The sequence below is a fragment of the Carassius gibelio genome, chromosome A18 (assembly GCF_023724105.1).
Source record: "Carassius gibelio isolate Cgi1373 ecotype wild population from Czech Republic chromosome A18, carGib1.2-hapl.c, whole genome shotgun sequence".
Taxonomy (NCBI): Eukaryota; Metazoa; Chordata; class Actinopteri; order Cypriniformes; family Cyprinidae; genus Carassius; species Carassius gibelio.
Genome location: NC_068388.1, coordinates 8,998,296 through 9,023,251, shown reverse-complemented (window position 1 = coordinate 9,023,251; position 24,956 = coordinate 8,998,296). Strand labels below are relative to the sequence as shown.

General features: G+C 40.2%; 1 protein-coding gene across 2 annotated transcripts; it reads right to left on the bottom strand.

The window, feature by feature from the left end:
• Positions 1-433: 433 nt before the first annotated feature.
• LOC127934370 (plasmanylethanolamine desaturase) lies at positions 434-23,630 on the bottom strand. Of its 2 annotated transcripts, none has more exons than XM_052531705.1 (7): positions 23,470-23,630; positions 23,092-23,256; positions 11,181-11,300; positions 10,900-10,991; positions 6,568-6,712; positions 5,072-5,284; positions 434-2,021 (listed from the first exon to the last, which is right to left on the bottom strand). In XM_052531705.1, the coding sequence occupies exons 1-7, from the start codon at positions 23,477-23,479 to the stop codon at positions 1,900-1,902; spliced, it is 867 nt and encodes a 288-aa protein (XP_052387665.1). In that variant the 5' UTR covers positions 23,480-23,630; the 3' UTR covers positions 434-1,899. The 2 variants fall into 2 exon arrangements, with proteins under 2 accessions (XP_052387665.1, XP_052387666.1); XM_052531706.1 differs by lacking the exon at positions 434-2,021 and adding an exon at positions 4,718-4,900.
• Between the last annotated feature and the right edge of the window lie 1,326 nt (positions 23,631-24,956).

Here is a 24,956-nt window from a genome sequence, read left to right as displayed (position 1 = left end):
GCCACAAAAACAAAACCCATGACAGTACAATGATTCCTTCAGCTGTGTGGATATTGTTCGGCCACCAGATGGCGCTCTTAACTCATCATTTACTGTCCACACGGTCAATCTTATATAAATGGCTAATTCCAATCAATTCTTTGTTACAAATTATTAAATTAAGGTTGCAGTTTAGTGCTTTTCTAAATGAAGCCCCATGAATCTCTCATAAAAATTTTCAGCTCGAGTAGAACAGAGCTTGTGACTCATTGTTAAATCACCTAAAAGTACCCAGCAGATTTCCAGCGTAATTATCTTTGCAAAGCTCTGCAATTGTTTTACGCTCTCATTTTAACAAAGAGAACTAAATTATTGCTTCTAACTTTTATATCTAATGAGCAGCATTTAAAAATCACTTGAGTAAAAAAAATAAAATAATAAAATAAAAAAAACATTAGATAATCAAATGTTATTTATTAGATATTTATTAAATCATACAGCTAATAAAAACATTGGTTTAAGGCAGAATAGCAGCAAGCATTAGCTGCAAGATGGAAAGTAAGATCAAATAACAAATATGAGACTGAGTGTTATATTGCACTCTGATAAAAAAAAAAAAAAAAAAAAAAGCCAGACAATAAAATCCAAATTGTGGAGCTGCAGCTGTTGTGAGAGAATGTGAGACAATCCATACCGAACCACTATATAAAAACCCTATTCTCTCCATTTATCAGTTTAGCACAAATGACAAATCAACAGGAAATCTTCACAGAGTGTGTTTTTGGAGTTCATGATTAAAATCTGTAAGTGTGCATGTGTAATTATGTGTGAGAGAGAAAATAGGGAGTGTATTTGGCTGTTTTCTTGCTTAATTTTTGCATGAAAAGTACCACTTTAAATAGTGTGAATATTCATTACATAAAAAAAAAAATCTCTTTAATAAAGCTTGGTAACTCAGATTCAAATTGACCTTTTTCTAAAGTGAGATTTTGCTAGTACAACCTTTGTTAAACCGTTGTACCACAGGATGCAGCAGGAGGACATCGCGAGCTAGACTGTTAATACAACTCCAAATATCAGTAACATGTCAACACACCAGAGACACAATCAGTGATCATCACTACTAAGCTGTGAGCTGATTAGAAATAAGTTTAATGGGTTTGTACTTAAGGCTAACACAAGCTCAGTAAATAACACTCAGGGAAAACATTCAGTCGGGTCAACTGAGCACTGACCATGTGGGTTGGCCAACAAAACCCATTCCCTGTGTTTTTTGAGAAATGGATCCTCTGTGCTTCCTTCGGTTCGAACTAAGGGAGTGTTTTAATGCTGCCGAGATGCTTTTTTGAAACTGGAGAGTGTTTGAGATAAGAAAGAAACATTTCTCGCAGTTTGTGGAATCCCGATTTCATTGCTTATCTAATTCCATGCCTTGCTATGAAAACCATGCTGGGAAAATCACAACATGGTTTAGGTCCTCTGGAGAGCCCAACCTCCAGAAAACATACATTTTACACACCGCAAACGGGAAAGCACGTGGAGATGGAGCAAAGGATTGGGAGAGAAACAGTGTCTCTCATCATTATCTCAACAGTTTGAAACCACCCTTTTGAAATTCATATTGTCTTTCGACTATTTCTTTGTGTATGGACATCTACAAAAAGAGAGGAGGGAGCCAGTAGAGGAGGAACAGGTGATGGCTTGCGTGTAGCAGACCTCAGTGACTGGAAAAGGCCCCAGCGGTAAGAGTGGTCTGTGGTTATGTGCTGTAGAGAAGATGGTTTAGAGGAGACAGATGGACACAGGAACATTAAAGGAGAAAGGTTTTGGGGTACAGAGGTAAGGCCCATATTCAGTTTGTGTTCCCCCTAAAGAGGGGGAAAGATGGATGAGAGAGGGAATTCCGTCCTGCTATCCCGGTCACTCGGATTTCTTGGCCCACACCATGTCATCACTGCGTGGCTTCTGACCCGTCAATCTCTCGATCAACCACTCCATCGTCCGCCAAAAACCAACTCTGTCCAGCGGGTAGTTCAACCACCCTGAGGGAGAGAATAATAAAGAAGCAGGGGTGTCAGGCACCAATGTTTATGAAGGGACATCAATGGCAGTGGCTCACTTCGTGCCGCAGGCGAGATAAGACATGACCAAAAGGAGGAATAAAAAAAACACTTTGACTCCTGAGTAGTTGTTAATATGAGTGTAAGATTAGATAGTCAAGTGCTACAGATTGACAGGAGAGAAAGCATTTAAATTCGACTTGTGTGTACTACTGTATATATAAAAACAATTCAGCAAGAATGTATTCAATTGATCAAAAATGACAGTAAAATTTTTATTTCATATAAATGCTATTTTTTTATATTTATCAAATCCTGAAAAAAAAAAAATCTCACCAAACCCAAACTTCTAAATAAGAGTGTATATAGTTGGAAAACATCCCATACACCATAAAATACATTTCAAGATTAAAGAGGGATAAACACATCATCACATTTTAGTTAATGCATTATTAATAAATTATGATACATGTAAAACATTAATATTGTGTGTAAAACTGTCATAAAACAATCGTGTCGGAGTACTTTGAAACAGGAGTCAAACTGAAAAAGGAATACAGAAAAGATGAAGCACACAGGCTTGATGTGCAAAGGCAACCAGACAAATTCATTCCTCTCGCTGAATTACACACCGTTCTGAAAACTCACCAGCGAGAGAAAAGAGAGAAATGCAGGAGAGAGAAAGAGAGAGAGAGAGAACACTTAGAGGGGCAAGGCAAGCAAAAAGGAGAGTGCAAGGACAAAAGAGCAAGACAGGAAGAAAAAGGGGAAGGCACAGAGAACAACATCAAGAAGCGGTGAGACACAGAAGCTCCTGGATGGTGACTCCCAGGGGATGGACAGAAGATCAGGCGCAAGCAGTAGAGTAATGTACATACTTACTGCTATAAATATGTAGCAGCACCCCACCCCCAGCCAGCCCGCCTCAACTCCACTACGTACACACACACACTTCTGTTGTGCTCCCAGACACGCATTACTTTGGGTTTTGACAAGAAAACCATTTCAGACACACACACACAAGATATTCAGATATTTAACACACAAAAACGTACAGGACAAAGTGCATCAACCAAGGCGAATAATCAGACATTTGAGCGCTTACCAGAAGTCTTAAAAATGACCATTATACTATCATGTTCTTTGGACATGCACTATAGTAGTATGGCTGGACGGTATATCTAAAAATATTAAGATTTCCAATATACATCTCATTATTTATTTATTTACTACTGTATTAAAAGGGTGATTGTTTTTCTATCAATCAAATGAATGCAATCTAGTTACAATCAAATAGAATCAAAATATAGTAATATAGAAACCCTTAGTAACAAACTTCAATATTTTCTATACAAATCTATATATAGACCAATAAGGTTTGTTCTCAGGGTCAAGCTAAGCAATAACAGTTGAGCTTCCATTTACCATATTTGAAGTGCTCTATGTATGCCATATCTCTTCAGAAGGAGACGGATTTCATTTAGAATCTTAAGAACATTCTGAAGTGTCTGTATGGTGGAATGGACTTTAAATGGAGGGACAGAAATTTCTCAGACTTCAAGAAAAAGATGAACGAAATGGATCCAAGTAAGGGTGAGTAACTGGTGGAAATGTTCAATTGTTCTTCTATCCCTTTAATAGCCAAATAACAAAAACACAATCATTTTGATATCACCCATCCCTATGTGCAAGTACAATTGCATACTTTGAAGTACTTGAAGTAAAGTAATAGGAACACTCTAATCATTCAGTGTCAATTGAAAATACCATGGTATCTCCACCTGACACCATTACAGTACCATGGTACCGCCACAGTACTGTTTTCAGTGAACCCTGAATATGACATCACATAGTCAGCCATTGCCCTTGTATGTCTGTGTATAAGCACCACACTGTTCCTCGGTCACGTCTGTGTCAACTCCACGTGTGTGTGTGTGTGTGTTTGTACCCTCTCTCTACAGTGACCCCTTTGGTGCAGGAGGAGAGCAGAACAGCTCATCATGTTTGTTTGATTTTTCATCTTTGTCAAACCCAAACCCCCCACCCCCCCTTCGCGCAAGCCTATTTGTTAGCACTGACAGCAGGTTAGCATTAAATATACATGGAGGTTGTCAGCCAGTGGCATACACAAAGGCGGGCCCTGGCCCCTGGGGACTCGGGCAGGGAGGGTGGAGGAGCAGGGCTCACGCAGAGAGAGACTCCCAAGCGGGCATGTTTGTGTATGTGCGCGAAAGAGAGAGAGAGACCCTTTCCTCTCCCTTCATCAGCGTCTCCCAGTGGGATCGGGGAGCAGCAGTGGAAAAGAAAAGAGGGAGGGTCAAAAGGACCGGTCTGTGCTCTGGAGTATGCATGCACACACACACACACACACATCTGTCGTCCACTGGGGGCGCAGGGTGACGCACAAGCATCCTCGCTCCCCTCTCTCCCAGAGATGCACGTCGCATACTGAGTGCTCCAGCTATCATGGGAGTTTAATGCCTACACACACACACACACACACTTATGTGCGAACAGACACAGCTGACTTTAAAACAGTTATTTTAACCCACTCTTTACAGCTACTGGCGATGCAGGCCACGCTCCGTGGAAGAATCCTTGCCAGATACTGTAGGTTACCACGATCGACTACAGTAAAGTCTCTCAGAGGAAGTTCACCTACCTCATCTGAATCGGATCCAGTACGTATTGATGTTGTAAAGATGCCTATGGGACTCTGGGTATATTTTAAGGTATAGTTCACCTTAAAACATAATTTACTCATCCTAGTGTTGTTGTAAGCCTGTATGACTTCCACTTTTTTTGTTCATACAAATAAAGTCAATGACATCCATTGTTGTTTTGGACCCCATTGAATTGCACTGTATTAACAAAAAAACAAACATGGAGACGTTTTTAAAATATCTCCTTTTGTGTTCTGCTGAAGACTGAGTCCTAACATGATCATCATAAATAATGACCGAATTCTCATATTTTCAGGTGATAATACTAACACCAGGCTCAGACTCATCAAGTGAAGCATGAGTGTGTACCTGTGGTGATGCAGTAGTACGTCTCATGTGGCGACACATGATGGATCCGGTGGTGTTTCCGTGGGAGCACTAGGTGGCAGTCCTGCAGTAGTGTGACCCAGAGTGGCAGGCCGAAGTAGGAGTGGGACCACTTGTGGATCTGATTAGTCATGGTTACAAAGACAGCCAACGCAAAAACAAAACATTCCCAGGGGTAGGACTCTGCAAGGGCATCTGGGAAAGAGAGATAGTGTAATGGAGAGGTGGAGGGAGAGATAAACGAACAATGGGATAAGGTGGAGAAAGAGAGATAAAATTATATGCAAATTAATACGACATGCCCTAACCCTCTAGTATAATACAAGCCTTATCCTTTAGCATGAGAAACATCAAATCAAACTGACCTTTCAATTTTCTTAGGATTGAGCAGATCATCAGCAAAAAAAGAAAAAAAAAAAAAGTTTGAATGGAATTTAATTTAATGGAATTCATGGAATTTTATCCAAAGAAAATTTTGTCACCATTTACTTATTCTCATGTTTTTAAAACAAGAATGACTGGAAACCATAAATGAGACAGGAAGGATGCTGCGGAGTTCCAGTAAAATTGTGTGTGATATTCAAGGTGTTATGAATTTATGTAGTTTTATGTAAGAAAAAAAACTGAATTTAAATTTACTTGACTTTAATCATAAGAAAAAATAAAGCATAGATCCTTCCTCAATTTCCTGTGTTGTGAAAGTCATACAAGTTTGCAATAACATGAGCATGAGTTCAGGGGTTAAACAACTCCATAATCAACGCCAAAGAATAAAAAAATGTATTGCAATAAGTACAACTTAATTCAAATTCAAGCTATTTTCACAAAGCAATACGAAACACCTTAAAAATCAAAATAAAAACAAACCGCATCCAAGCAAGTATAGTTGAGCTTCCATTTACCATATTCAATGTGCTCTATGTAAATTGTGTCTCTTCAAAAGACTCGGATTAAACCACTCAATATGGATTTTGATCTAATTAAGAATATTTTGAAGAGTAAATATTTCAGAGGAAAGGACTTTCAATCGAGGGAAAGTCTCGAGTTTGGAACAATTTAAGGGTGTGTAACAGCTGACAGATTTTTTATTTCTGTGTGAACTATTCCTTTAATGGCCAAAAAAAACAAACATTAGAAATATCCAAATATATGGAAAATGTAAGCTCTTTTTTTTGATTTTCCATTCTTCTGTTATAAGGAGGAAAGAATCATAATAACATGAGCATGAGTGAAAGATAAAAAGTTTCATTTTTTGCCTGAGCTGCTCCTGAAACCCATGCAGGGCAAAAATGGAACTGAGAACATTTGACCCTTTTCAAACCATATTCTCATTTGTCGATTTTAAGATGAATGTGGGGCACACCGACAGCTCCAAGACAAGGTGTTGCACTCAGGTCACACTCGTTGGTTCTTAAATAGTCACGCTGACTCACTCTCAACTACACATTGGAAAAGAGATTGGATGTGTGTGTGTGTACCTGGTGGGTAGGAGAGGAATTTATAGGCCATGTGGGCCAGAGGCAGGATGGTGATCATGCAGTTGTCTCCATTAGTCTCTATGAAGTCATGCCGTGTGATAGCCGTTGGATCAATGTGGTGCTCCCGGAACGGGCGAATAAATGCCTGAATGGAAAGAGAGAGGTAAAGAGAGATGGGGGGAGCAGGGAGAAGGGAGGTTAAGGTTCAATTGAAAAACAGGCAGGGGTGTCTAGGACTGCAATTTAGATCCATTCCCCTGTGGTAATGAATGGGTACGTCTATGATAAAGACAGTGCAGGGTCAAACTAGAAGCTATTGTTGTGTTATAGTTAGAGACTCTGAACAAGCTGTAAGAACACTGGATGTGCATTTTAGGATGATAATTAAAAAAAGAAGAGTTTAAACTAAAATAATCAGTACAGAAACCAGAAACATCCTTTGCCTGAAGATTCTCCACTGATAATGAGCTGGAAGCCCACAGAAAATCTGAACTCTTCAGAAACATCTGTCACAAAGTTCTACACATTTGACACCCTTGAATGTTTTATTAATTAATATTTTAGCTCATTTGATAATGTATTCAGCTACTGTCCCAATAAGAACCAGTCACAATGGTCAACTGCAAGAACTGAATAGTCAATTAGTAAGAACGACTGAATAATTTTTTTTATATATATATGAAAATGTTATTTTACCCGAGTCGTTAGAAAACTTGCACCAAATTCAGTTCAGGCAACATACTGTCTTGCTAGTCAATTATGAAAATACACCCGTACGAGTACGAATGTAGCAACCAGAGGTTTTCCTTAAAAATCTGCATTGAAAATACGAAAAGGCAGATTTTGCCTGAATCTGGCCACAAGACAGGGCTGGGAGGGGTTAGATGTTGACTGATAGACGCAAATTGGTGTGTTGGCGGTAGTAGGTCCTAAATGAAAGATGACACATGCAACATGAGCTAGACATTCGGAGCGGTAAGATAACCTGGCATTAAACATCACTTCCCCACGGCTCGGATCCAGCATCATGAAAACCCATAACCCAGCAGCGCCTGTCACTCACGCCCAGGAGTGCTACTTTGAGACGGACACCCGTCTGCGACTGCGCGGGTGTCGTAAAATGAAAGGGACTAAGAGAAAGGATTGTATAAGCACAAAGGAAAATACAAGAATGAATGCAATTTATTTTCCACATAAAAAGGAGAAATCGTTTGGAGGCACATTACCATAGCGTTTCAGAGATGGAGCGTGGGGGGGAATGTGTCATTATTGCATGTTTGTGGGCTGAACTCAATCACACCTATATCTGAGAGCAAGTGGTGACACTCTGCTGGAGCAGAGAAAACTATCTGTTGATATTTCGACAATTATGCTCCCTCCTGTTCTCCTCGTTTCCTTTCCGTCTCTCTGTGCGTGAGATTAAAAGAGCGCTAAGCCCAAGCACACGGCGTGCATGTCGACTCACCGGCACGCTGCGGCAAACCTGTGCCTCGCCGCTGCTAATCCCACACCGTTTAACGGCCTGCCTTGCCTCGCCTCGCCTCACCCGCCTTCTGCCTAATCACGACTCACATCTTCAGATTGCCCTAGCAACCCAGCCAAAGACCAGAGTGCACATGAGAGATCCATTTCATTTCTCTTGCCTTTTTTCCTCCTCCCTACGCTCTTTGCTCTTAAGTGCCTGTTTAATCACGGTCATTAATGATTCTCCCTCAAGTTGGTGCTTCTTGTTTGAACATGTGGACAAAAAAAGCCATATATATCGGTCCTCTAAGTGCCGCCTTTAATCTGCTGGTTAAGGGTCTTAAAGCTCAGCGTTCTGGATGTCTGTAAATTCCCTCGCTTTTTTTGAAGTCCGATCACTCCCAGGTGGCGGATCCTAATTATCCTCGACAGCAGAAGGATCGGCAGTGGCTGCGGAGCCGGGTGGAAACCCCTTCACGGTGAGGCGGTGTGGCTGAGCCGTTTTACAGCACAGAAGGACGATGATGAAAGCAAGAGAATGGGGCCCGTCGGCCTGACCCACAGCTGGTAATGGACGGGCTGTTCAGATGATCTGTTCTCTACAATCCTGCTCACAGCCTCAAAGAATTGGCAATGTAAGACAACTAAGGGCCTCAATGACCAGCATGTAAACATGCCCCCATTATAGAAGGTGTGGGCACTATGACTAAAACCATGGTATATTATCAGTACCATAATGGCCAACATTAGAGAACTGTAAATGGTCACTATCAGTCGATATTGAAAATGTCTTACACAGCCCTCCGAAATACTTACCGTATTTTTCGGACTATAAGTCGCATCAGTCCAAAAATACGTCATGATAAGGAAAAAAACATATACAAGTCGCACTGGACTATAAGTCGCATTTATTTAGAAACAGAACCTAGAGAAAACATTACCCTCTACAGGCACGAGAGGGCGCTCTATGTTTTCAGTGTAGACTACAGGAGCACTGAGCAGCATAGAGCACCCTCTCGCGGCTGGAGACGATAATGTTTTCTCTTAGTACATTTGTATTAGTTCATTTCTCTTTGTTCATGTCAAATTAATGTTGATTAGTCGCACCTGACTATAAGTCGCAGGACCAGCCAAACTATGAAACAAAGTGCAACTTGTAGTCTGGAAAATACGGTAATTATTATTGGTCAGTCAGGACATTCTGAAATCAGTTATTCATCACAATGACAATGGTTAATACCAATGTTGTATAATGACCGCTCATCCAGGTATTTGTGGCTAGGGCTGTTTGATTCAGATATTTTTTTAATCTATTCCAGAGAGATTACGCAATGGAGTAATCGTTTTCTGAAACGATTTCACGGAATTCAACAAATTTGTTCACGAAAATGAATCAGGCTACCAATCACTATTAGCATGGCAAATTAATGATTAACTCTGAAATTTAAGAAAGGCTCTTACAGAGGAATTGATTCTATTTGAAAGAAGTGATTTCAACCTTTGGGATCAGCTATTGATTCCCAAAGCCTGAGAAATTGATTCTTTTTGGAATCGATTCCCAGCTGTAGCCGGCGGTCCTTTCACATGTCTGGGATCACACCACGAACACGTGATAGACTGATAGAATAGTAGATTGATAGTAGGCCTACAGTAAAGCTGATATTATTGAAGTGCTTGTCTGGTTGTTAGAATGACTGTTATGCACACTGTAATGGATTATATATTAAGATAAACAATCAAGATTTTAAATTGGTTACTTCTCAAATCAATATTTCATGTGTTGAAAATGTGTGTTATAAGTGATGCATCTGTCCATTTTTTCACACTATACATTATATTGCTGTGAAGCCTAAACAGACTGATTTTTATTTTTAGTTGATTAATTATTTAGACAATGTAAACATGCAATTAGATGATCGCCTTTCTTTTTTTTTAAATACATAATCATCACATCAAATCATATTAAGGTATAAATGCTATAGCAGCAGACTATTTGGAGTTGCACAGTATAAGGCATCAAACCACCCAGTCCTATAAGACCCCATCTCTACAGAGCACACATCAGCAAATGAATAGGAAATAGAAAAGATCGGTGTTACTCAAAGGACAGGCCTGAAACGGTGAAAATTTCATGGCCACACTCACGGTGAAGTGTATTCTGATCATTGCTAAACCTGTATACTTGTCATTTCCTTTCACTGTAATCACATTTAACAGTCCATATTTCCTGAAGTAGCCTAATAATTGGCACACGGGACCGGATTTAGCTAAGGTTTGTCCTTTTTCTACCGCCAGTCTACTGCCCTCTTCCACATAATAGCACAACGACCCCTGTCAGCACAAAAACACATAAATGCTTCCAAATTCATGGCCCCTACTTGTCCGACACAGAAAGCAAGTGTCGGCTGCTTTTTAATTGGACAGCGAGGGGGTGACCTTTTCTCTGATTGGGCATGGAGAGTGCGACCGTACTATGCATTAATGCAACCCTCCTGAGTATCCCCAGCACCCTTCGGGCTTGAGAGTGGGTGGGGTTAAGATGTGGCGCTCCAGGAAAGCAGGAAGGGCTGAACTCCCCAGGGTGGAGATGGCATTTCACACTTGCCGTTTTTTAAGCTTGGTAAACCATAACAGGCCAATAGAGCAAAAGCCGATATGAAAATTAAACAGAGTAATTTGTTAAAATCAAACAAGACACTACGCTTAGAGACCGCACTGTGCATATGAGTGTGTGGGAAATGCATGTTTGCCAGAAAGATGGTGCCAATGTGCCTAAATGTGCCCACACACCTGCAGCCAATCACATTCATATAGTGTAAAAACAGTTGTGTCATACATACTGAACTATGCATAGGCCTTGGTCCTTACCTTTCCAATTACAGGGATGTCCACTGAACCCCATGTATCAGCTCCCCAATGTACAATCCCAGAGGCAAAATCTGCTGTCACAATACCAGTCACTTGAAAAGAAAGAAAGAAGCTGTTGAATTCAGTCAGTACTGAAATAAAATTCACCATGAGACCATGACATGGAAAAAAGTGCACTACAACCAATGGGTTTCTGCAGAGATAATGACAGCCAAACTTTATTAGAAAACAAGGAAAGATATGAACAGAAAGGTCAATAATAATAATAATGTAAGGCTTACCAATGCCAAAGAGGATTCTGTAGATGTGCACTGTGGAGAAGTTGAGGAAGAGGAAGGAGAGGTTAAGAGCAAGGAGCGAGAGGCACAGAACCACACAGACCCACTCCTGCAGCCGCTTTCCTACAGGGACAACAAACACATAAAGGCACATTAGTACTATACATATTTTGATCAACACAAAAAAATTTCAAACAAGAATAAAAAAAATTATAAGCAACAACCTTCATACATCACATGGATAAAAACATCTTATTTTAACAGCTAGTAGACCAACTAGGAATTTGGAGTCTGATGGTTTTTTTTGTCTATAATTTAATTTGCTGGCTTAAATACTGTATATTGACCTATTTTACTTATTGGAACAATACCAACAACACTAAGAAATAAATAATTAATTGAATAAATATTCAAAAGAAGAACAGGGAAAAAAAAACATTGAGAAACAACAGAACAGCAAAAAGACAGAAATGGCATGGCTAAGGCAAAATTAACTAACTAGTTGACTAGTCGTTGGATAAATAGTCTACCATAATGACCCCTCTCATCAAAAAAAAAAAAAAACCTTAAAGTACCATCTTTTGAATGTTATTAATTCTCCTTAGTTCCAGTATATTTAACTACAGTGTCCACTGCGAGGTCACAGACAGCAGCGAACTGACATCTCTCAAAAGCACAAAAGGTCATCAGGGTCAGCGGACAGGAGACGAGCTGACGGTGTGTAACTGTGTGTGTGTGTCCCATTATCTCATGTGCTCAGGAGTAATCGATTAAACTAGGACAAGTTGTAGGTAGAGGCGAAGGTCAGGATCTCTTGCGATGGTGCGTTTGCCTGACACAGCTAAACGTCCCAGGTCAGGGCAGAGGGCACCGATGGAGGGGCCACAACGGGCACTGTTCAGACCACCATGACAGCGGTGTGGCACGGCGGCCGGCCGTGGAGGATGATTAAAGTGCTAATGCATTATTCACAACAGAGTAGAGAATTAGTAGATATGGACACCAACCACATCTACATGTCCCCATCTCTCCACAGCCTACATTCAGTCTCCGCTTGCATATTCAGTATTAAACTGCATTCCAGCCCGTCTGAGTCTTTCGTTCTTTTACTGTGACTCTTTCTTCTTGTTCCATCGCTCTCTCCTTTGCTCTCCTGTTGGGCGGATGTGGGCATGGAGAGGCACAGTGGACTCAGCTCTTTTGAAAATTTAATGCCATTAGAGGAGCCGTCCTGAGTGGATTGGGAACGTGAGGAGGTTGAGAAGAAGATATTGATGACAGCTATTTATAGCGCCTCAGTGGGCCAGCCAACATTATATGCCTGAACGATGGACCGCGGTTCTCATAATGCACTTACAAGCCTGGGTTATATTTTGTTTAGTTATAAAAGCACCAAACTTTGGAATCCTTAACCTAACAGCTTGTATCCCATTGAGCACCCTGAGATCCATCCAGGTTTTGGAGCAGACTTGAGTTCAACTGTAAAATTGCTAGATTAATGTGAAAGGTGAAAGATGTGAACTCATCTTTCTAGTTTGTCATTTTTACTGCCTCTTAAAAACCGTTTGACTAGTGTACTGATTGACAAGTGGAAAAAAAACTGCAAATAGTTACCAAATTATAACATTTGATGTTGATCACAAGCTCACTACTTGGATTAAAAATGACGACTTTTTTTATTTAGAAAAATATGATTGCTGTGATGCGGATGATTAAGAGGAATGGCCATTTAACAAACATACCATAACCAATTGAAATGTAAAACCCTAAGCCCATCAGGAAGAGGTTCTGACTCGTTCATGTACAGTGCCAAATGTGAATACAGCATGAGCATAAAAACACCTGTTTTTATATACCAGAGAATTTATAAGGGAACAGATGATCCAGATCCAGCTGATGTTGTTATAGTCACTTTCTGATGGCACAATGGATTGTGCAGTTGGACTAAATGTGGTAGCTCAACAGGAAGTGGAGGGATGAGAAAGTCCAGGTGCAGCACGTCAGGTTGTCATCAACATTGTGCTTTTTTCTTTACACTTCACAGCAGCCTCAAACGTGGTGTGGAAATCTGAATGAGGTTTGCATGAAAGCGCTTTTACAGTAATTATTTTTTGTACAGGAACAATAGTACAGCTCTTTTGACAGAATATCACAGAGAAATGGAAAGTGGGAAAATATCTACCGCTGTTCAAAACACATAACATAACACCATCTCTGAGAACTTCCAAAATTATTCAGAGGCAGAAACCTAAAAAAATAAATAAATAAATAAATTGTATCCACTCCAACACTTGCGTCCTCTCTTTATGTCTATTTCTTTCCTCACACACAGACATGTGTACACACTCTCGCAGCAGTGGGGCCGCTGTCAGGTGCTCAGCGTCAGTCCTTGGATCCTCCCGCTCCCCGGTGAGGGCAGAAACTAGGCCAGGCCTCGACAGAGCCTCCACCGCCGTACGCAGCCAGGAACACCGTCCCCCTGTCCACGGGACCTTAGCAGCGCACTCATTAATACAGTCCTGACAACAACGTGCTCCCCTGCAACCCCCTGCACCATCGCTCACACCCGCAGCCCCCTTTCCCGCTCGCTGGCATGGGGAATTAACCTGGGAGGGGCGGGGGGAGGGTAGGGGGTGCTAATAGGCTGATATTAATCAACGATGCCTGGTTCGATGCAGAGGGGCAGCTGGAGTGCCAAACAACGACCGTGAATGCTAATGGCATTCTTGCTCTCTCGCTCTGTCATAATGTGTGCATGTTTCTGCGGCAGGCTGTAATATGGCGTCGTCCATCCTCGATTTTCACCGTGCTTCACCTGCTGATGCATGCAAGTACGATTACACAGTTTGAGGTGAAAGACCTAGTGAATCTTTCCTCTCTTAGCCATTTTGGGGAAGTCGTTGCATTGTGGTTAGAGAGTTGGACTCCTAACCCTAGGGTTGTGGGTTCGGGTCTCAGGCCAGCAGTACCACAACTTAGGTGCCCTTGTGCTCTGTCTTCTGCTTCAACATTACAATGCACATGATAACTTTTGTTAACTCTACAATAAGTAAATCCACTTAACCAGCTAACTACTCTTCATAACTGATGCTATAGATCAATCACAAAATTCTAAAGATGGCTGCGCACTTGTTTCTCTGACGCGTAAGGTCTGTTGTATGGATGAAAATTACAATTAAAGTCAATAGGAACTAAAACGGTTTGATAACCAGCAATCTTCAAAATTTCTTCTTGTTCCACATGAAAAAAAAAGGTATGCACGTTTGGAATAACATCACTATACCTTTAAAAGTAAAAGTCGTAATATGTGCATGTTTTCTGAAGAAATACAATAGAATTGTGTGACAAACAAAAAAAAATTTAAGTCATTATCCACTATAAATATCATTATCTGTGCTAGCTCATAAAAGGAGTCATGAATAAATCAACTGACTCTTAAAATCAGTTTATCCAGTTCACAAAACTAGCCTTGAATCAGAATGATTCAGTTCTCAAGTTAGGCTCACAGATTCAGTAATCAGGTTTCAGCAAGATTATCAGTAAACAGCTACTTAAATTCAATTTTTTATAACACAGATATGTGCAAAAGTCATTTAAGACCACTTATGATACTTTAGAATAATTTCAATGCTTAAAATCTTTACCTCATTCACTGTAATTGCATGGAAAAGAGCAACCTGACACATTATTGAAATGTCCCCTTTTGTGTCCTTCTGAAAGTCAAACAAGTTTAAAAAAAGACCTAAACAACGGCAGTTCTCATTAGTTGGATGAACTTATCCTGTAATAAATTAAAGAAAACTTTTACAGCTCTGATGGGACATCTGATAGGATGCTTAGATCCCATGCTGAGTAAGGGTGAGTGCAGAAGAAAAGGGGTGGGGTGGGGTGCGGGGGGCATGGTGGCGGTTTATCACCTGTCACGCTTGCAGAAGTCAGTGAGTGTGAACAGTATGTGTTGTTTGTGCAGCGGAGAGATGGGTGTTTTTTCTGTCTCTATCCTCGATGAACAAAGGGCTCTTTTCTTCGGCGGGCTCTCCTGATGGGGCTGCGGTGGTACGCGGGCCTCTGTTCTCAGTGCAGTCGCGGCACTGAAAGAACGGCTCTCACCTCCTCTGGATAGGCAGACAAAAAGCAACTCACAGACTCAGAATAGCAGCCTTTCAGAGGGCCGGCCACGCCACAAAGTCCTGCCAACATGCCATGACTGAGCCATTCTCTACCCCACTTTACCTCCCCCCAACAATGCCAAGGGCATCTACATGTGGGCAAAAAGGAAATGGTATTGATTTAGGAACATCAAATGCTGGCCAGGAAAATGAACCTCATATTAGCACACACAATTATATTTAGCGGGATACATAATGGCACAGATGCACATGCACATTGTCCCCTTGCCAGCTCTCTGTAGGCCTGTCTTCAGAGGGGACTTTGGGAAAGAAGGGAGAGACAGGAAAGTGGGTCATACATGGCGAGAGGAAGAGAAAGAGAGTAAGAGAGAGGGAGGTAGAATTCCCCTGATCAGGACAAATGGATCAGTCACAGGCCTTGTTGCTTTCATCTGTTCTCAGTGGACAACTCAACCTGGGACACACACGCTAACACATGTACCCAGACACACTCAAACACACTTTGTGCATGGGATACAATACTCTGTTATTTATAATAATAATAATAAAAACATGTGAGGACTGATAGACAGTATTTTTATTTATTTTTTTTAAAGAGAGACAAAAACACGTTGGACTGGGTGAACACAAAAACTTAACCATTCACCACTGGGGACAAAAGTTTTACTAGGGATTGTGAACCATAAAAAAGTATCAATTTATGATGTCATTTAAAAGAAAAAAAAATAAGCTGGTTCTCGTTTATCATTCCTACTAGTTAACCCCATTTTAAAGAGACAGTGAGACAATTTAATGCATTTCTGATTGTGTACCCAGTCAGACCGACCCTGATAAGGGCCACAGATGACAGGATTAGGAAAGAGCAACCCCTGAGACCCCCCCATACACACATAAACACTAATACACACTACCTTTTAAGATCTCCAAATCTCCAGAGTAACAAACGCTGAAGTTCATGGCGAGAGGTTGTATGCAATCAGTCCGGACCGACAGATTGAACAAAGCAAGTCGTCCCATGAACTCAGTCATATTTCTCACATCTTTACAGTATGGACTATATTCCGACCAGCTGACCTCAGGAACGCAAAGAGTGGAGTAGGTTTATGACCTTTAGATTGAAATTCATTAATAAGAGAGAGGGATTAAAATGCAGAGAGTGGATTTTAAATATTGAAAATTCACAGCGGAGCCACTTCAGCGAGAACTCCATACTAAATACAGCGCTGATTGAGGACGGCGCTGGAAGGGCCGCGTTCAGAAATGGAATTTAGATAATAGTAATTATACGGCTCACCCACTGTCCCTGTTCCCAATTGCCACAAACCACCTGAATTCACACAGAAAGCTGATGGAGAACTCCATCAAATATTAATAACAGGCTGTGTGGTTCCAGTCCAAGTTTATTTGGGCACCCTGGTACGCTTCTATGTGCGTGTAGGCATGCAAAAGAGACAATTCTGTGTGCGGCGTTAACACCCTGCCACATTTGACCCCTCCCCCCATCCCAAAAACACTTGTGTGTGTGTGTGAGTCCAGTTTTGTATCATGTATACAGCTGAGGTCCTAATGCATTTAGCTGCCCTGGTGTGTGTATAATTTAGAAGACCAGCAGGAGAGATTGCAGGTAGCCAGGTTCCCCTCCTCCTTGTCTCTCTGTCTCCCTCTCTTTTCTTCTCTCCCACTTCCCCCTCGAGAGCTTGCTTGGCTTTTGTTTATGCTAACAGTGTGCAGTTCAAGCTCGGACAGAGTGGCGCAGTGAAAGCCAAAGCAAAACTATATGTTTTGCATCACATAGCGACTGTCTGGTTCCGCTGCGGCCCGGGTCACAAGACCAGCTCAGAATTACGGCCATGAGTTAGTCGTTCAGCACCTTGAACCTGTGACCTTTTGACCCCAGGGTCAGCGTATGAGAGCCAAGATCACTAGGAAGGCATGACGGGGTCAATTTGGTGTGTGTTTGACACGAAGGCAGGATAAATTATACAGTAGGTCAGACGCCAACGAGTAAGGGGACTCTAATGCACAAGTAGAAAGAAAAGAAAAAGCATTAAAGATTGGGCAGGGGGCAGTGTTGGCCTGGCAGTGGGTCGGGGCTAATAAGATTACATGGCTAAGCAAAGTGTTTGATTGGATCGATGTGAATGAGCTCCAAAAAGAACCGAGTTATAAATGCAATGGTTCTGCAGTCAGAAAGTGACTGAGATTGGAGTAGCTGCGCACCCAGAAGTGTTCAGCTCTTTAAATCAGTGAAAGTTGCATCCAGCAGCTTTAGCATGAATAACTGCTGTCATCAGACTGAACAGACCATTAGTTAGAGTCTGCTGTTCGCCAAAAGAGAGGACAGAATCTGCAAGATCCAGAGTGTAATTTAACAACCTTTTCGACCAAGAGTTTTGCTACTTCTTGGAACGAAATATATTTTGTCGTAGTAGATAAACGTCATGTATCACCACAAACATTCAAAACATCTGACACTCGTAAAACTATTATTAACTTAATTCCTGTCCCTTCAAAACTGTTCTGTTGAACACAAAAGATGTTTTGCAGATTGTGAAGGTTCCCTTTTCCATACACTGAAAGTTAATTGTGAGCAGTGTTTTGCATCATTACCAAAGTAATCCAGGGGTATCCAAACTCAGTCCTGGAGGGCCACTGTCCTACAGAGTTTAGCTCCAAACCCAATTAAACACCATTAGCACCAGCCAATCAAGATATTCCTAGGCATACTACAAACTTGAAGGCAGGTGTTTTGAGGCAGGTTTGAGCTAAACTCTGCAGGACACTGGCCCTCCAGGACCGACTTCGGACACCCCTAGTGTAAGATCACAATAAACCATATTTGAATATTCAAATGCACAAATGGAATTTCAGAGCTGTGACAGAGAGAGAAACATTGGTCTATGATAAAACTAACATTGAATGGCTTCAGAAGACTAAGTACAGTGCAAAAGTCTTGTCATGGTGCCTTTTTGGAGTCTCTAGTCATCATATACATTATTTGTAAGGCAAAAAGATGTGTGAACATAATGCTTTTGAAGTAATTGCTCCAAAGTTGTATTTCCAACCTATTAGAAGCACATAATCTCACTGTACAGGAAGGTGATCATCAGGATGGAGGATGGATTGTGTGTGTGTTTGGATGTGGTGCGGTGCAGAAGAACTGAAGGCAGGGTTATGCTCAGTGTCATGCCGTCTTATTCTACTCCATAACCAGTCTCAACTCTGTGCTGTAACTCAGTGAATCTCAACCTTTTGGAGAACCGGACCCCAGTCCGATTTAAAACCATCCTCTGCGATCCCCAGAACAAAATGTACATTTATTATCATTTATGTCTTTGTGAAGACCTACTTTTTCCATTCATGGGAACATGTCATGTCAAAAATACAAAATACAAGATTAGTGTTGCACGGTGCACCGATACTTCAAAAGTATCGCGATTCTCGGAAATTAAAAACGTCACGATTCCTAAATTTATTAGTATCGATACTTCAAAGAATGACCGCGTTCCAGATTTGTAAGAGACGTATTTCATGTTGGTGTGTGCAACGCACGCTTCCAGTGCGACCCTATGGACGTCTGTGTTTTTTTCTCCTTATACACGCAGCAAAAAAGCACTACAGCGAGACGGCTGCATTAGTGGCTTTACTAAACTGATTTGGTTTTACTAAAATGTGCATAATGACATAGCAGCTATGACCTCAAGACACTCAATGTGAATTTCTTCAGTAAATTTCCATCTCCAAGACCATCAGATCCCCTCCGACTGATCTACGGCAAGAGAACACCACATAAAATGACAGGAAAGGAAAACAGCTGGATTTCAAGTGGTCGGACTTGGCATAGCCTTTGCAAAAGACCTGTTCTCACCACCTTATAATTGTAAACATATTATCACACATTTTTTTTTTTTTTGTAACTTAAGGGGGTTGTTGCAACTGGCAGATGGTCTACATCATGCGGTTTATTCTGGCCCAGAACTTGCCACTGAGACCATCTGACCAAAATAAAACAATCATCCACAGTTTGTGTTTATTTTTACATGTTGTATAGCATAAGGTTAATCTGAAATATATCATATAACAATAATAGAGTGATGTGTAAAATTACAGTAAACCCCCAAAAAAGGAACATTTTGCCCATACAGAAGTAGTAAAGATAAAAATAAGTTAAACATTTTTTTAAGATTTGATCCCACCAACCTTGAAAATGTTGACAGAACCTGTGATCATTTAATCGACAAAAGCATTCACTGTATCAAACTTGTGCCTTGGAAATACAACTTTGTTTCCAAGCAGAAAGATTAAAGAAAAGATATACGTGCCCTCAAACTGCATAAAGTTGCACATTAACTTCAAAACCTGCAGGCGGAAGAATCAATTTCTGTATTATAAAAATCATTCTCAAGGTGTGTGTGCAACAAGAATGTATCTCAGAGTGGACTGTTATGGCGGAACAGATTCAGACACAAAGAAGATAACGCTCCTGGTGTGCAGTGTTGAGCCATTGTTGGCTTATCTGCAGGATTGCTACCATAAATAAATATAGAGGTGTTTGACAGCTGATAAGCTTAAAAACACATTTACACTTGTAGGTCAGTGTGTTTATAGTGCCGTCCACCAATTTACACCCGTATCATTCACCTTTCCGCATGGTTCAAGCTTTTTTGTAGTCAAGACATCAGCCTGCCTCAATAAGGAGCGACTAAACCAATTGAAGTCAAGATCACTGACTGCATAGGAAACTAGATTTTGTGATGTAATACTATATTGATCTCTTTTTTTCTTGAACACACACTCCCACACACACACCACAAGAACCTCAGTAACCAAAGCATAGCGGCAGACAGAGGCGATGGGGGAAACAGAAAGTAGCCTGTAAATCCTGTTTACTTTGCGGCGAATCTGTAAAGTGGGATAAGAAGCACAAAGAGCAGTCAGTGGTGCATGACACGCAGACATATGGCGGGGAGAGGCGTCCAGCTGTTTCGCTGTCCTGGGGTTACAGTAATGAGCCGGAGGCGTCATTGAGCAGACTGAAGCCTCATCAATCCCTTTTCACCAGTAAGTCTCAACACTTCCAAACGCCATTTCCGCTCACCTCATCTTGCATCCTTGACATTATATTCTCTGGCTCAAACCTCTGCTCTCCATGGCCTCTCTACACGGACTGCAGTTCAGCTGAATTCCATCAGAAGTCAAGGGTCTCAGACCATTGGATTCCAAGACTACGGCACTTTTTGTGGATTAAGGATTGAATTAAAGGAAATATAGAAGGGCTTGAGGTGGACAAGACCATTTGGGGATGGTGTGGTGTACATGCAGAAACGGTAACCACAAGGTTGATGGTTTGAGACCTGCAAGAAGCAAGCCATGAGGTATCACCATTTTGGAACCACATCGCACCATTCTATGGTGTGAAAGTCACATAAACAAATCCCAATTTTTTTCAAAAACAAGCCAAATAAATCTAGGATTCCAAGTCAGTGTTCAAATACACTGAATTAAAATTAAATTGGCCATAGCACACATTTAATTAGAATCAATTTATCCATGTTTCTTTTCTGTAAGGTCTATAAACCTTCAAACTTAAAAAAAAAAACTAAAATTAAAATGAAAGCCAGTTGATAGCAATATAAGGAATTCTGCCCTTTATGACGTTATACGAAAAAAAAACGTATAAATAATCCATCATAGGTCCAACGTGTTTTTTGAAACTTTAGTCATGTTTAGCATGAGAATCAAACTCTTTAAAAGTGTAAAAAAGTCAGAATGCATGAAATAGCATTAGGCCTTCCTTAAAAGTTGAAATCAGTTACTTTAAATTGTAATAATATTACTGTTTCTACTGTTTTTTGATCAATTAAATGAAGCCTTGGTGACCCTAAATGACACAAAACTTTTGAAAGGTAGTGTAAATCTAAAATATAGAACATTTGTAAGAATATTAGTTTGCATTTTGAGGTAAGAGATTGCAATACTATAAAATATTACCTCCCACCTCCGCCCACTAACCACAATCCTGTATGTCATGGACGATAAACTTTGAAAGTGTGCTAATTACAACCGCAAACAGCATGCAAACCACAGCACAAGCAAAACAACAATCCCTGAGTACTTTCCTTAAGAATCCCACAGTTAAGCCTCTCCAACATGCACTTCACAGCTGGCGAATACTAAACTCAACTGAGCTCATCCAAAAATCCCATCCACCCCATTCACAGAGAGAAGCATCACATCACAACATTATTTAAACTTCTCTCAAACATTCTCAACATGGGCAAGTCATTTACATGCTGGACGTGCCAGTGGTAGCATATGCTTAACACGCTGGGTGCGTTGCCAAAGAAAATGGAGTGGTCATTATCATTCTTAATAGCATTTTGAATTAAATCGATGTAGTTTTAATTACAGCTGCAAACTACAAGTGTCCCATGACACTGCTTCTGCAGCTAGAGGACAGTGGAGGGGGACTTAAATCTTGTTTTAGTTGGAGGTTAGAAGGATGGCATGGTGGGGTTGGGGGTTAAAGGCTTTCCCAAACGCTGTTGATCTCTGGCTCATAATGTGCAAAGATGGAGCTGTTTTCCATTAAGCCAAAAGTGGAATGAAGTCAAATCTGAAACATGCATTAATTTGTTTATTTGGTGTTCCGTGTCGACTCCCCATAGTGAACTCAGGTCAAATAAAAAATATGAGCGAGACCGCATCTTGTCGAATATGTCTACTAACTGGGAACATCACAATGGATTTCTATTGTCATTCTAGATTATTACATGCTTTGTTTTATAACACTTATAATAAGGTTCCATTTGTACACTTAGTTTAACACTAATAGGGTAAAATGAACTAACAATGAAAAATACTAAAGCATTTATATATATATATATATATATATATATATATATATATATATATATATATATAATGCTATTTAACTTATCAGTTAATGTTAATTGTACCATTTACTATTACTGCAGATTAAAAGTCGTATCTATTAATATTATTTAAAGGATCTGAGCTAACATGAACCAACAATGAACAGTTGTATTTTGATTAACATTAACAAAGATTAATACTGTAACAAATGTATTGATCATTATTAATTAACGTAAGTAATGCATTAACTAACATTAACTAATGGCACCTTGTTGAAAAGTTTTACCATAATCATATCTTATTTTCTGTAAAGTCTTTCTTCTGTATTGCAGGTACCGATCCTTTGAATTAAAGAGATAAATAATTACATTTATTTGTGTAAAAATGTAAATAAAAAAAGAAGAAATAAATGATTGTCAGTAACTGACCATGACTTTTTCCATATATCTCTAATGTTCAAAAATATGAAATATGAGGGTGAGAAAATATTGACAGAATGCTAAATTTTGAGTGAACGGTCCCAGTAAGAATTGAAAACGATTCTCTTGCTCTCAACATTTTATCCTGACAGGTACTAGTGTCTTATACTTCTATAGGTCTGAAGGCACAGTGTTACAAGTTTTACGAAGAAACAAGTACAGAAAACAGGCAACTCATAACTGGGAAGTCTTACATTTTCAGGAGGATGTTATACAAGCATCAATGTGCCTTATATTATGTTGACGTCATTCATGCGCTGCGGTCACATAATGATCTCAAACTGACCTCTTTGCATAAAGCTACACGCAACTTTTGAGTGCATGCGCGCTTTCCTGGCCTTAATGTGACCCGATGATGCTGCAGCATAAAACAGTACAAAAACAATTCCTATAAAGACTGTTTAATGACAGTCGGTATACTTGTCTTACCTGGAGAGTAAAGCTTGGCGAGCTGTTGGGCTCCAGCGTGCTGCGGTCCCCAGCGAGGCGCGGTGCTGCGCGCAGCCGCCCCATGTTCATTCCCGTTCGGATCCTCCTCTGCCATAGACCCCTGTCTGATCTCCGTCTCTGACAGTAACGCCGCAGCCATGGTTTCTTATGATGGCCAGTTTTCAGAGAAAATGCATTAATAATGACGTTATATCGTGCATTTAGTAACTATTACACAGGGGTTTAGGTTTAGCGCTGAATGGCACACCTTTCCTAGCCCACTGAGGTTCCTACTTCAGTGAAACACACCCGGAACTAAAATAAGCACGAACTGCCTGATACTTCGCTACAAAAAGACATATTGTAAAAATTATTTACCTTGCTTCATCTCATGAGCTAAATGATTTATAAATATTGTTCTCCACAGGACGTCTGAGCCAGGTCTTTAAACTGTCCGACAGCCTGAATAAAGTGAATATTTGGAAAACTTTTCTCGAGCTCTCTGGTGTGGAGTGTTCTTAGGGACAGTCGTAAAATGTATGTTTGTGGTGTGACGCAAAACAATCTTTACAATCACTGGCTGTTAATTAATGATTAAGATAATTAACAAAACGACATTATATTTTTAAATGTTTACTAACTATTTTGTTTGTGTTTGCTTTTATAGGTACTGTCTGTTAAATATTATGACCGTAAAAAAAAGCACGGCGTTTTATTGATGGTCCCTAACAGCTCATGCGAGTCTATCGTAAGTCTTTGACAGGCTGATAAGGGAAACGAGTCTTGAAGCGAAATTGTTTGAGTACAGATGACTACTGTACTACCTGTTGATAAGAAAACGATAAGATAATCATATTATCTCATGTTTATGTTAATCTGTTTGATTATGTGGTACTGAAACACTCCGACACAATATAATACAAAACACTACAAATTATATCACTGTATATTAATGTTTAATCAGTTTGGCGGATAATATAACACAATATAAAGAATAAAAAGACCAATATATCATTTATAACGGTATGTCAAAAAACATTAATTGTACACAACACATGCTTGCATGTAATTGAGAAGATTATTTCTTAACTTGCTAGCTAATGATCTGTTAAGCATTATATAATGTGTTAATGTTGGTGAATTTTCTTAATGAAAGTAATTATAAAGTGTTTTAGAGAAAATCTATCTTGTCATATTGAGAATCCTTGGGATGCTGAGAGTCTGTGTGGGGGTCTGTAAAACCCTGAGGCTGTGAAGATTGGCAATCGCCTAGAAACAGATAAACTGGTAAACTGATTGGCTAAAAGTACAGTGAAGTACAGTACAACTAAAGGGCATCTTTCAGTAGTATTGGGTATTTGTGGACGATTCGTAAAATCACATGCTAGTTTTCAAGTTTTTAGGAGTTACTCAGATGTTGAACCCTTTTGAATCCCAAGCGGACAGGTTCAGAGGCCCTCAGGGGCCCGTAGTGTATTGATGCGTTCCAATGGCTGATTTCTGAGAACAGCACAGACCTTCTGTCCAGCTCAAGTTATAAGACTCAGCAGCCGAATCAGCTGCTTAAACACATGGATGCAATTAAAGCAGAAACTGCTCTGGTAAAAGAAGAAACTACTTTAAATAGATGTTTCTGCCCTTATTCGGTGAGTCACAAGGCATTAAATCATCTGATGATCATTGCTTGGTTTTTGCCTATTTACATGTAGAGCAATCATACCACTAAATGAACAGGGAAATTTACATAATATATAGTCCTGCATTATTTTATGTAACAATTTTATAAAACACCATATATAATTGGCAAACACTCGAGTGTTTGATTCAGATCCTCTTGCACTGAATTAAACCAAAGTGGCATGAAT